The sequence below is a fragment of the Pipistrellus hanaki genome (assembly GCF_964339955.1).
Source record: "Pipistrellus hanaki genome assembly, chromosome: 15".
NCBI classification, from domain to species: Eukaryota; Metazoa; Chordata; class Mammalia; order Chiroptera; family Vespertilionidae; genus Pipistrellus; species Pipistrellus hanaki.
In genome coordinates, this window is record NC_140517.1 from 47,583,505 (window position 1) to 47,597,406 (window position 13,902).

A 13,902-nucleotide genomic window follows, 5' to 3' on the forward strand; every position below is an offset into this window, starting at 1 on the left:
TCGATCCCCAGTATTGGGACTTGCAGGAGGCAGCTGATCAATGATTCTCATCTCTGATGTTTCTATCTCTCCCTCTCACTTCCTCTTTGAAATAAGTAATTTTTAAATAATAATAATAATAGTGGGAATTAATAGTATTAACTATAATAATGCATTTAATTTTACTATATTGTATATTAGAAAATTTCTAAGAGTATATTACTAAGAGAGATGAACATAAAAATACAATATGTCCTTTCTTAATGGATGCAATTATAAATCTGTTTAGGAAGACATTAAAGATGCAAATAAATAGACAATACGCATGTTAATGGGTATGACAACAATATATATATATATATATATATATATATATATATATATATATATATAAGCCAAGTAACCAGAACAGTGGGAACAACCAGAACAGGAATGATCAGTCGCTATGAGGTTCACTGAAGCGGCCAAATGACCTGATGGAGGCCCTGATTGATACCCCAACCTCCCATAGCTCCTCCCCCTTGCCAGACCCGCCCCTAATTGTCCTCCCATCCTGATTGGATGGGGAAGCTTTTTATGGAAGGGGGCCAACCTTCCACACTTCCTCTCTACCACCAGCCCAGCCCCAATAGGCCCCCATCTGGGCGGTCCTACTGGATCCCACCATGCACTAATTCATGCCCCAGGTCTCTAGTATTTTATAAAAGTCAAACCTACCCAAATTAATCTGTAGAGTTAAAGCAACATGTCACTAATATCTCAGGTAACTTTGTGAAATTTGGTACCACCATTGTAAATTTAGTATATTGAAGTAAATTTTCCCAATTCAGCCAAGGCAATCATAAAGAACAACGTATGAGGACTGGCTCCATAAGACCTCAAGACATATTAAAATGTTATAGAAAACAAGTGGTACTGTATTAACACAGGGTTAAAGCACTTGACTAGGCCATGGGAACAGAGCAGAGCACCTGGAAACACCATAGACCTAAACCACAGGAAACGCCATGCATGATAGAGGGGCTGATGCACAGAAGTAATGAGAAGATAAGCTTTTCAATAATATGTGTGGGCAGTGAGGAATCCGAATGCAGTGGAATGAGATTGCACCCCTAGCTCCTATGATGCACTGAAACCCAGGGCAGATGGAGATCTATTGTTTTAACATAGACAAAACAGTAGAGCTGGTAGAACGTAATATCTTGCGATATCTCCAAGAATTTAAGGTAGGGAGGGATTCCTTAACAAGACATAAATAGCACTATTTATAAAGAGAAACATAACCCTAGCTTGTTTGGCTCAGTGGATAGAGTGTGGGCCTGTGGACTCATGATTCCCAGGGTAGAATCCATTCAAGGGCCTGTACCTTGGTTGCAGGTATATCTCCAGTAGGGGATGTGCAGGAGGCAGTTGATTGATGTTTCTCTTTTATTGATGTTTCTCACTCTCTCTCTCCCTCTCCCTCCCTCTCTATATTCCTTACTGCATTTATAGGACCTAATGCTACTGCATTAAGTGTGGTATTTGCTAAATACACCCTCTATCTCGTTAGAGAAATTCTGTGTAATGGGCTGTGAGTTTTATCATGAAGGCATTGGAAATCACCCAGTCCTCATTGTTTTACTTACTGAGATTTCATCAGTCAAAGGTCAGCAGGAAACAACAAAAGCCCCACTATGTATTTCAGCACTGGGAATTGAATGTAAGGAATTTGTTATGCCCATGTTGGAACACCAATGGAGCAGAAAGGGAACACAGTTTGGATATCCTAACTCTAATCAAAGTGCTGAGTTTATAGGTATACTAGAGGTCCAGTGCACGAATTCCTGCACTGGTGGGGTCCAGCCAGCCTACCCCGATGGGGAGTGATGGGTGATGGTGCAAGCCATGGTGAGGGGCCACAGTCATTCTGGTCATTCCACTGTTCTGTCACTGGGCTTTTATTAAATATATAGGATAGTTGCAATGTAATTGACCTACAACTTTTTGCTAGTTCCAAATTGTGAAGGGCTCACCACAAGCTGTTAAAAATCTTGTTAATATCCACCACCACATAGTGTTACACACTTTTTTCCATATGATAAGAAGTTGTAACAATTTTTCTCTTAGAAATTTTCAGATATTCATTACAGTATTATTAACTATATTATAGTAGTTCATAATATCAACACATATTATTATTAGCTACAGTCACCATGGTGTATATTATATCCTCATGAATTAATTATTTTATAACTGAAAATGTCGATCATTTCCTACCCCAACCCCCTCTGCCTCTGGCACCCACCAAATTATTTTCTGTATCTATGAGTTTGATTTTTTCAAACTATCCACACATAAGTGAGATCATAGGGTATTTGTCTTTCTCTGTCTCATTTACTTCACTTATAATGCCTTTTGGTGATTCCTGTCATTGCAAATGACCAGTTTTCCTTCTTTATGACAGAATAATATTCTATTGTACATGTACCACATTTTCTTCATCCACTCATTTATGGATGGACACTTAGGTTGCTTCCACATCTTGGCTATTGCAGAAGATGCCAGAGACTACATACTTCAAGTTAGTATTTTCATTTCTTCCAAGTAATTACCCAGAAGTGGTGTTGCTGGATCATGCAGCAGCTCTATTTATAGTTTTTGAGGAACTGCCCTACGGATTTACTAGTATATAGTGCTGCCCTACTTTACATTCCCACAGGGCAAGAGGGTTCCCCTTTCTGAGCATTCTTGCCAACATTTTTTATTTCTAGTCTTTTTTATATCCCAGCTTGAGATGTGCTATACTGTTCACTGATAGGAACCATGGGGCACAACCATGGAAATCCTGCTTTTTTTGGTCCCCTGCTTGCACTAGCCAATCTGCATTGTAATACGTGAGGGATCTGGATGGATGGAGCTGGTTACCTCTTGTTCATCTGCATCCAAGACCGAGGAAGACCTGGTTTTGTGGAGCTTGATAGTTGTACAAATGTTGAGTTCAATGCTTCAAAACTAATACACAATGTGGCACACGTGACTTTTTCTGAAATGAGAATATACATCATGTCCCAAAAGCTTTCAGTTCTGAAAAACAAAAATAAGACAGTTCTGAAAAATTCCAGACCATGTTTATTAGTAGTATAGCATACCCTGCATAACATGCTACCCATATTTTTTTATTGATACTCTTTTGATGGAATCTTTATGGGACAATAATCCGGTTATATACTAATAAGTGTTAATATCATACTAAGAAACATTATTAATTGTTATTATACTATAGGGAATAGAAAGAGAATTCTGTGTCCTCAGCATGGTTGAGATAAATTTCGTTTTCTACTCTAAAATTTAAGGGACTTATTTCAGTCACACAACTTGTTACTGTGAATGTCTGAAGTATTTCACATCGCTGTCATATTTGGGAAAACATTGATCAAGTTTCTTTCTTTCATAAAAGAGCAGTAGGATGCAGGTTATGTCCACACATCATCTGAGCCGCTGCTGGGCTATGAAAGGGGACTGAGCCCGTAGAGGGGCCCTGAAGATGTAGCTTCCTGAGCTGTAAGGTGGCAAATTTGCTGTCGTGAGGAGGTCCAACCTCAGAGGTTCCCCTGAAGTGGCATGATCTTTCTTCACACATCCCATTCTGATGGGGTCTGTGTGCTATCGCTGTCCCTTAGACCCTGGGAGACCCACACGTGTGCTTCCCATGAGCCTCGAAAGGCGACAGTTTTTCCCCAAGGTTCCACCCTCCATAAACTAAATTTTAAAAAAAAAGAAAAAAAAAAGGTTTCTGAAACCGGTTTGGCTCAGTGGATAGAGCGTTGGCCTGCGGACTAAAAGGTCCTTGGTTTGATTCCGGTCAAGGGCATGTATCTTGGTTGCGGGCACATCCCCAGTAGGGGGTGTGCAAGAGGCAGATGATCAATGATTCTCTCTCATCGGTGTTTCTAACTATCTCTCTCTCTTCCTCTCTGTAAAAAATCAATAAAATATATTAAAAATAATAATAATTTAAAAAAATAAAAATCACAAATAAAAATTTTTAAAAAGGAATTTCTAAATTCCTTCTTTTCTTTCCAGCATTTGAGTGATGTGAATAAATTTCAAAATTACCCTTTTGAAAATGGTTTCAGCTGGAGGGTGGATCCCCTTGAATCACCAGGATCAGTGATGACCATGGTGGCCCCCTGGGGGACCACCCTCTCCACTTTCACCTCATCTGTAAGGTGGTCACCTTCAGATTCACGCCTGGACATGCCTCTCAACCTCCGGGGCCCTCAGTATATTTACCTGCAGGGTCAGGAGAGAAGAGATGAGATAGGAAAATTTCTCAGACACCACATTTCTCCCGCCCCCCAACTCCTGAGAGGCCAAGTTCCGTTTCCAGGACTGTCTATAGTCTCTCCCCCTGGGCTTCCTGTTGGGGTGTCCTCAGCTCCACCCCAGAGCTGGCACTTCCCTCCCTGACATAGGGAGCAGGATCTGCTCTGTACTGGGAGAGGCAGACATGGTGCCCCTGTTGTTGCTGCTGCTCCTGCTGTCAGGTGGTGAGTGGGCCAAGGGATGGGGGGTGGGGAAGTGGGAAGTGGATGGGGCTGTTTCTGAGCCTCTGTGTCCCCCTCCCAGAATCTCTGGAGGAGCAGCCAGGCTTTGAGCTCCAAGTGCAGGAGTCTGTGACGGTGCAGGAGGGTCTGTGCGTCCACGTGCCCTGCTCCTTCTCCTACCCCTGGAGTTCATCGTCTTCCTCTACTGAACTCTATACCTACTGGTTCTCGAAAAAAGACAGCGTATGGTATGATTCACCTGTGGCCTCAAAGAACCCAAATAGACCAGCAAAGACAGCAACCCAAGGCCGTTTCCTCCTCATGGACACCAGGAACAACAACTGTTCCCTGCAGATCAGAGACGCCCAGAGAAGTGACACAGGAACATACATGTTCCGAATGGAAAGAGGAAGTGTGAAATATAGTTACCAAGAGAAGATGCTTAAATTGCAGGTGACAGGTAAGGCAGGGGCCCCGGAGAGAACTCTGAGATGTGGAACTGGGTCTTGGAACAGGAACCAGACACGGGGACACTCCCTGATCCAGGCCTTGGGCCCTGGGTGGTCAGAAGAGACAGGGTCTTGGTGATCTCTGGCAGGGCCTCTCAGGGTCCCACTCTGAGTCCTAACCCAGGAGTTCAGGCACCTCTCTTTCTCCTCCCTCAGCCCTGACAGAGAAACCCCACATCCTGATAACGGAGCCCCTGGAGTCTGGCCGTCCCACACAGCTGGCCTGCAGCCTGCCAGGGGCCTGTGAAGGGGGACAACCTCTCACCTTATCCTGGGCGGGAGAGGCTGTGGACTCTCTGGACCCCCGGAACCTCAGATCCTCGGTACTCACCTTCACCCCGAGGCCTGGAGACCATGGCACCAACCTCACCTGTCAGGTGAAAGGGGAAAAGCCTCAGTTGACCACACAGAGAACCATCCAGCTCAATGTCTCCTGTGAGTGTTTCAGGGGTTGCTCAGTCTGAGTGGGTAATGGCACTGGCAAGTGTGTGTGTGGGTGGGTGGGTGGTGTGTGTGTGTGTGTGTGTGTGTGTAGGAGGCTGAGCTAACCTGAGAACACTCATGCATGTTGGGTGGTGGGATCTGCCTGTAGGTGGGGAGAGGGCCAGAAGGACGGCACTCCCACCTTTCTGGTTCCCACCGCCCATCGTTGGTGTTAGGGGTGTCTTCTACCCCACTCCTCCCCTCTGAACTGGGGCCATATTTTTCTATCCCAGATGCCCCACGGAACCTCACCATAGGCATCACCTTCAGAAATGCCACAGCTAGGCCTGGCCAGTGTGGCTCAGAGGTTGAGCTTCGACCCAGGAACCAAGAGGTCACAGGTTAGAATCTGAGTCACGGCACATGCCTGGTTTCAGACTCTATCCCCACTAGGGGGCGTGCAGGAGATAGCCTATTGATAATGTTTCTCATCCATCTTTCCATCTCTCTATCCCTTTCCCTTCATCTTTTTCTCTAAAAATCAATAAAAGCGTATTTTTTTAAAAAAAGAAAAGTCACAGGAAAGAACCTCGCGTCTCTGGGCAAGGAAATATCCTCCTGTCCATGGTGGAGCAGAGGGGGGAATCTGAGTTTGAATGGGACCAGACTTGGAAGGGCAAGGACTAAAATTAGAGCTTCTGCCAAAACCGGTTTGGCTCAGTGGATAGAGCATCGAACGGTGGACTGAAGGGTCCCAGGTTCAATTCCAGTCAAGGGCATGTACCTTCGTTGTGGGCACATCCCTGGTAGGGGGTGTGCAGGAGGCAGCTGGTCGATGTTTCTCTCTCATCAATGTTTCTCTCTCATCGATGTTTCTAGCTGTCTATCCGTCTCCTTTCCTGTCTGTAAAAAATCAATTATATATATATATATATATATATATATATATATATATATATATATATATATATATATATATATATATAAATTAGAGCTTCCTGCCAAAACCGGTTTGGCTCAATGGATAGAGCGTCGGCTTGGGGACTGAAGAGTCCCGGGTTCGATTCCGGTCAAGGGCATGTACCTTGGTTGCGGGCATATCCCCAGTAGGGGGTGTGCAGGAGGCAGCTGATCTATGACTCTCTCTCATTGATGTTTTTAACTCTCTATCCCTCTCTCTTCCTCTCTGTACAAAATCAATAAAATATATTTAAAAAAAATAAAATAATAAAAATAAATTAGAGCTTCCTTGCTTACATCCTGTTGGTGGGTGCCTATTCCTGTGTTCCACTGCCCCTACCCCAAGTCCCTCTCCCTCTCCTTGTATTCATTTCTCTACCCAAAGCCTTCGAGATTCTGCAGACCACTACCCTTACCATCCTGGAAGGAGAGGCCCTAAGCCTGCTCTGTGTGGCTGACAGCAACCCCCCTGCCAAGCTGAGCTGGTTCTGGGGGTCCCCAGGCCTGAATGCCACCCCCATCTCCAGGACCGCCATCCTGGAGCTGCCTCGCGTGGGGCCTGCACAGGAAGGGGACTTCACCTGCCAAGCTCAGCACCCGCTGGGCTCCCAAAATGTCTCTCTCAGCCTCTTCGTGGTCTGTGAGTGGGGAGACCCTAGGGGACAGGACAGCTGGGTTCTGGGGAGATTAAAGCCACCGCTGACCATTTTCCTTACTTCCCACAGATCCCCCACTGCTGCTGGGACCCTCCTGCTTCTGGGAGGACCAGGGTCTGCACTGCAGCTGCTCTGCCAAGGCCCAGCCGGCCCCCTCCCTGCGCTGGAGGCTGGGAGAGGGGCTGCTGGAGGGGAACCATGGCAATGCCACCCACGCAGTCACCTTCAGCTCAGAGGGGCCTTGGACCAACAGCTCCCTGAGCCTCCGCTTGGGGCTCAGCCCTGACCTCAGACTCAGCTGCGAAACCCAGAATGTGCACGGGGCCCACAGGGCCTCGATCCTGCTGCTGCCAGGTCAGGGCCTGCTGGGGGCAGAGGCCACCACGAAGAAAGGAGTGGGTCAGAGAGCAGGTGGAGCTTGGGCAGGGGGCTGTGGCCTGGACAGGAGTTACTGCTGGCACAGGGCCTGCATCTCCTGCCTGAATGAACCTGCAGTGGGTTATGGCTGGAGGTGGGAAGAGGAGAGACCGAGTCTTGGGAGTGGGTGTCTCATGCCCCTCTCCTCTGCAGAGAAATCAGTTTTCCAGGTGGGAGTGGCTCTTGGAGGCGCTGGAGCCCTGGTCCTGCTGTCCCTGTGCTTGTGTCTCATCTCCTTCTGCAGGTAAGCCTCTGTGCTGGGGAGGTGCAGGGACCTGTGTGGTAGGGAGTGCTGAGAAATGTCGTTGAATTTTGCAAAACAGAGCTTAGTACGTCAAAAGGGGACATTTTTGCGGAGTGAGGAGTAGCCACTTTTTTAAGGTAACATTTCCATGTCTTTAAAGTGTTCAGCTCAGTGACCTTAATTCAGTCACAGAGCTGTACACCCAACATCACAATCAATTTCAAAGAGTTTTTTCATTGGCTCAAAATGAAAACAAAGAAAAGCTAGCCCTGGCAGGTGTTTCTCATTGGTTAGAGTGTCAGTCTGTGAGCAAAGGATCCTGGGTGTTGATTTCTGATCAAGGGCATTTCCTGCATTGTAGTTTTGTTCCCTGGCCCTGGTCTGAGCATATGTGGGAGACAACCAATTCATGTGTCTCTCTCACATCACATTTCTTTATTTACCTTTTCCACCTCTTCTCAACATCCCTCACTTCTATTTTCTCTAAAAATCAATGGGAAAAAAATATCCTCATGTGAGGATTTAAAAAGTAAAATAAAATAGAAATTCCGCATCCATTAATATTTATCAAACTCCATCCACCCCCAGCTCTAGGCAACCACTATTTCTTGTTTCTCTAGACTTGCCCATTTTGATCTTTCATATAAATGCAACTATATGATACATATCTTTTGTGACTGACTTCATTCATATAGCCTGAGATTTTCAAGATTCATGTGTCAGCACTGTATTGCTTTTTATTTATAAACTAGAAGCCTGGTACATTAAAATTCATGCACTGGAGCAGGGGTCCCTAAACCTGGCCTGTCCCTCTCACAGTCTCGGAGCCCCCAGGGTTGGGAGGTGATCTGGCAATCAGTGGAAGGTGATGCCTTCATCACACATCTGCTGCTGCCACTGCCAGCAGCACCAACGTCAGCCAGCCCTGGTTACCTGAGCCACGGGGGTCCTGGGTGGCTGGGCAGCTACCATCTGAGGCTTGCCTGTGCCTTGGGCCAGCCTTAGGTAGATGGGGGGCTCAAGGAACTGGGGGGCTTCAGAGGCAGGCATGTGGAGCAGCAGGACCCACCTGGGGGCAAGACCAGTCCTGCCACACACCTGCTGTCCTGGCAGGGCTGAGGGGACTGGGTGCCACCATCTTGTGGCTGTGAGTGCTGCCATCTTTGAAGGCATGGCAGTCAATGAGCATATTCACTTCTTATTGGCTGTGGGGTGCCACCACCTTTGTGAGGGTGTGACAGTCAATTAGCATATTCCCTCTTTATTAGATAGGCTACTAGAAGCCCAGGACACGAATATTTGTGCACAGGGTCACAGGGTCCCTCAGCCCAGCCTGCCCCTTCTCACAGTTCAGATGCCTCAGGGGATGGCCTAGTGATATCCAACTGGGCCAATCAGGGGAAGGCACCAACACAACACCCCACAGCAAGCCACCACAGCTGCAGGCCCTTGGTCCTGGCTTCTTAGTACTGGCCCCACCAGCAATCTGGGGCCAGGCCATGCCATCTCGGGGAGGGGCTTTGGGAGGTGGAGGCACAGCAGGCTGAACATAGTCCAGCCTCTGCAAAGGCATAGGGTCAGGACTGGCCCAGGCAGCTGCCTCTGTGGCTTCCTCTGCAGAAGTGGCAATACAGGGACCGGGACCTCACAGCCCCCTCTCCCACAGCCTCTGCGGAAATGGCTGTGGTGCTGGACCAGCCCACACTGTCACCTCTCCCGGGACGCAGACACTCGTAGCAGCCGCTGCTTTGTCTGGACAGACGTCCAGAAGACATCCGGTCTAATTAGCATGTTACTAATTAGTACGGATATTCCATAATATGAACGGGGCACATTTTATCTGTCCATTCCTCCACTGATGGACATTTGGGTTGCTTGGACTTTTTGGCTACCATGAATTACACTGATGATGGCTCATGTACAAGTCTATTGTGTGAGAGGGGCCTTGGTTATGAACATTCCTTCTTGGCCAAACTCCTAAGCCATCCAGGGTACAGGGTCCTCACCTGCATGTCAGGAGTGTCTCTGAGTCTGGCCTCAGGGTCTGGATGCCTCTGTTGTCCATCAGGGAGTGAGGGCAGCTGACCACCTGTGCCCGAGCCATTCTAGCTGCTGACTTCTTCCCTTAGAGTGAAAGCCCACAGGAGGCAAGCAGCCGGGAGACCAAAGGTCACGGATGATGAAGAACCTGTCATGGGCACAGTCACCTGGGTGAGTGACGTGGGTGTCTTCTCATGCCGTGTAGGGGGGCTGGGCATGCCCATTCAAGGAGTCCACACTGAACTCCTCCACAGTCCCCCACACCCGCTCCTCTGTGGCCAGATGGACAGGCAGCAGAGAGTTGACTTCTCCACTTCATTTCCCAGAACCCATGGTCAGCCTCCTGCCTCAGGCCTGCTGATCACTGAGCCCACCTCACCTCTCTGAGAGGCCCAGGCTGCTAGAACCATCTCCCCCAAAACTATTACTTTCTACCCATTGTGGGCATGTTCCTTCACCTCTCCTCACCTCAGTTTCCCCATCTGGAAATGGGGATAAGGGTATCATCCTTCCTGGGTTTCTCTGAGGATGAAATGTGATCAGTAGGCCCTCCATATGGTCTAATCATTTGTAGTACTACAGAATTTAACGAAATGGGTAAATACTTGAGTTTATAAGACATGTGTGTAGAATAAGAGGATGACTGGAAAACTGTTCTATAAGGACCAGGCTGTCTTATACTCCTCTAACTCCCTACTCTCTCCTTCACTCAGGGTTCCAAGCGAAAACTTGGGCTAGACAAGCCCCCAAACCAAGGGTTGCCCACAGAGGATCCCCCTCTGTCAGAGGAACAATGGGAAGTCTATTACGGCAACCTCAGTTTTCACGGCATGAAGCCACAGGAACCTGAGGACCCGGATGCTAACAGCAGCATCAATGAGTACTCAGAGATCTAGAAGACAAGCACATGAGAACTCCCTCAGAGCTCGGTCCTGGCCAGAGGCATTGCAGATCCTCTGTGGGGGAAAAATCCAGGACTCATTGCTTAAGTATGAGAAGACCTTGTGGCATGATTATCATTAACTACTGTATGAACAGAGCAGAAAGAAGACAGGTGATGTGATAACACAGATGTGGTTTCAAAGAAAGCCTTTGGCAAATCCTAAGGCAGTGGTCACCAACTGGTGGTCCATGAGGTTCGAAAGGTTGGCAACCACCATCAAGGCAGGGTCATCAGGTGGTGATTCACCTCATTTCTCTGTTGCTCAGTGTCTCATTCTATGAGGAGGTCATGCATTCTAATCAAAGCTGGTTGTGTGCATTAAATAAATTGGAACATGAACATCCACCAACAGAGGTTCCGTCACATATGTGTGCCCAGGACTGGCTGGTCTCTTTCTGAACAGGAAGGAACGGGCTCCTGAAGCCAGGGGTGACCGGGCACAGCGGAGAGGGGGACAGCTTGTTGGTGTCATTTTTCATCCCAGAATGCCTCAAAGCCTCCCCGAGAGCGCCCACCCTCCTGACTTGGAATTCATTTCATGAAATCATTTCTTATCACTTCTCTGGGGTCATCTCGCCTCACTTTTACCTGTTCATTCTCCCAGCACCTACTGACCACCACGCCCTTTCTTGTTCCATTTAAGGGACCCACAGGGATCTTGCCAACAGTTTGGGGACCATACACAAAGCTGACCAGGTATTACATCACCAAAAATGGTACAGGATTCCAGGACAGGATGAAATGGGAAACTGAGGCAGGAATTTTAAAGGAGGCCAAACAGTGTGAGCAATTTGCAGCCAGCTTGTAACTAACAAGCCATTATCTTCTCTAGCCAAACACATGAGCAAAATTGTTAAAAAGTTTTCCTAAAGAGCACATGCAGAAAGAGAGGGGGGAATGGAAAAGAAAAAGAAGGATAGTATTACTATTTAAAAAGCCAGCAGTCTCAAGGCTTGGAAGATAAAGCTGCCAGGTGCTTCTCATGAATTCTGGGAAGGCCACTACAACGTTAAAAGGGGACTTTGAGAATGAATCTGTACCAAAATAGTCAGCAACGGAATTTTGAAACCTATAGACAGGAAGGTGTACAAAGCCTCAGACCCGCTTCCTTTTCTAAATTAGCCAGAAAAGCCCATCTGTGCACCAAGCCAGATGAAATAAGATAGGTTTGCATGCTTTGCCTTTTCAATGAATGTGCATGCTATAAATGCTTTAATAAATCGGCTTTTCACAAGGCAAAGTCTTTGGTACAAATTCATTTACAGGAGAAGACATGGATGCAAGTCAGGAACATTCACTTGGGGGACCGTCCGCTAACCTGTCTGGTGTTGGTGGGAGGTGCCTCTTACAAAAAGACTTATTCAGGCAAAAAGAAAGGGTTTGCTTTGTTATGTCGAGCCATGTGCACACATTGAGCAATGGAGAAGCTGGAAGGAAGCCCTTTTCAGAGGGGAAGGGGAAGTTAAGGGGCGGGGCTGAAAGGACCATGGAGCTCTGTTTTAACCATAGAGTGTTTCCTGTAGAGCTCTCAGCTCTGCAGGGGCGCAAGACACTGCCTCCCACAGGTCCTCCCGATTCCTGTGTGGGTGGCACATTTGGACAAGCCAGAGAGCTGACCCTGACTCTCTCCTCCACACACCCCTTCCTGGCTCCCTCCATTTAGACCATACATCACAGGCACCTTCCCCTGGCATTTATCAACTCACTCAGCCTCTCCCCATGACCTTTTTCCTTAAATCCTCCATGCTGGTTCCTACAGAAATTGTTGCCATTTGAGAACTATCACATGGAGGCCACGCCTCCTTGCTTGCTTTCATCTGGTGCACACCTGCATGTCTTCAAACCTGAATGCTTGGACAGACTTGAATTGGGAGGGTGGACTGAAGAAAGAGTGCGTATTCTTTCTCCTTGATAGTTGAACTAATTAATTTTTTAAAAGAAAGTTCTAAAATAAATGCAGCCAAAATTCACCAGCGATATTGTAGCTAGCATAAGTCCCTAACAATAAATATTTTTTTAGTCCTCATCCAAGGAGAATACATTGATTTTTTTTATAAAGAGGGGAAGAGAGGGAGACACAGAGAGAGAGGGAAACATTGATGTGAGAGAGAAACATCAGTTGGTTGTCTTCCATCATGCCCCGACTGAGAATCTAAGCTGAAACTTAAGTATGTGCCTTGACCAGGAATCGAACCCCCAACCTTCTGGTGTACTAGAGACAATGCCGCAACCAACTGAGCCACACTGGACAAGGCACAATAAATTCTTTTGATTGTAAGTGCCTGACATTAAGCTATTGGTTGCCAAGGCATCCATTTCAAAGGCATCCATATGGCCAACTAGATAAATAGCCAGGTTGCCCCTCCAATGAAGTTCGATTTTTCATTGTTCTTTGTTAACCCTCACCTGAGGGTATTTCTCTATTGATTTTGAGTGCAAGGGAAATGGAGAGACAGAGGGAAACATCAATGTGAGAGAGACACAGCAATGGATTGCCTCTCACACCCCTACCAGGGACAGGGAATCTGCAACCAAGGTAGCTGCCCTTGACCACAAGGGAACCCAGGACCCTTCAGTCTCTGGACTGAAAATCTATCCAATGAGCCCAACCAGCTAAGGCATGAAGTTCCCTTTGAGAAAGCTCTGGGTGGCCTAGATAACACCATTTGAGTGACCCTGCTTTTCCCTTCCTGAACTTGAATTCCTGCTCCTATGTTTGAAGTCCACCAATAGGGAACCTGCAACACCCTAAGCACCACAACCTCCACCCCAATAGAGGCTGAACTCTACGTCCTCTCTGTCTCTCTACCTTCTGAGGGGCCCTCGGTGTGTTGTGTGTCCTCCAGGACTTGTAAGTACAATTGATCTCCTTCTTCCTGGGAGATATATCCCAAGATCCCCAGTGGATGCTTTAAACTGCAGAGGGTACCAACCCTTATATATAGTATGATTTTTTCCCTATACACACCAAGGATAGATTTTGATGTGTAAATTAGACATGAACAATAACAATGAATAATATAATAGAAAATTTATAACAAATATGCTGTAATGAAGGTTATGTCAATGAGTTTTCTCCTCTCTCCAAATATCTCCTGGTACTGTGCTCACCCTCCTGCCTGCACTGATGTGAGATGACACACCATGCCTTCATGATGGGCTAGAGGGCGGTGATTGATGTAAGGATTGTGCCGTAGCCTTG

At 47.0% G+C, this 13,902-nt stretch overlaps 1 protein-coding gene across 3 annotated transcripts; it reads left to right on the forward strand.

The window, feature by feature from the left end:
- Positions 1 to 4,435: 4,435 nt before the first annotated feature.
- Positions 4,436 to 11,934, forward strand: LOC311633378 (sialic acid-binding Ig-like lectin 5). 3 transcript variants are annotated; one of them, XM_084905998.1, is made up of 9 exons: positions 4,436 to 4,511; positions 4,591 to 4,968; positions 5,174 to 5,452; positions 5,734 to 5,841; positions 6,786 to 7,040; positions 7,126 to 7,410; positions 7,627 to 7,717; positions 9,847 to 9,928; positions 10,471 to 11,934. In XM_084905998.1, exons 1-9 carry the CDS (start codon positions 4,472 to 4,474, stop codon positions 10,651 to 10,653), a joined length of 1,701 nt encoding a protein of 566 aa, XP_084762124.1. In that variant the 5' UTR covers positions 4,436 to 4,471; the 3' UTR covers positions 10,654 to 11,934. The 3 variants fall into 3 exon arrangements, with proteins under 3 accessions (XP_084762124.1, XP_084762123.1, XP_084762125.1); XM_084905997.1 differs by having other exon boundaries at positions 7,126 to 7,717; XM_084905999.1 differs by lacking the exon at positions 6,786 to 7,040.
- Positions 11,935 to 13,902: the final 1,968 nt, after the last annotated feature.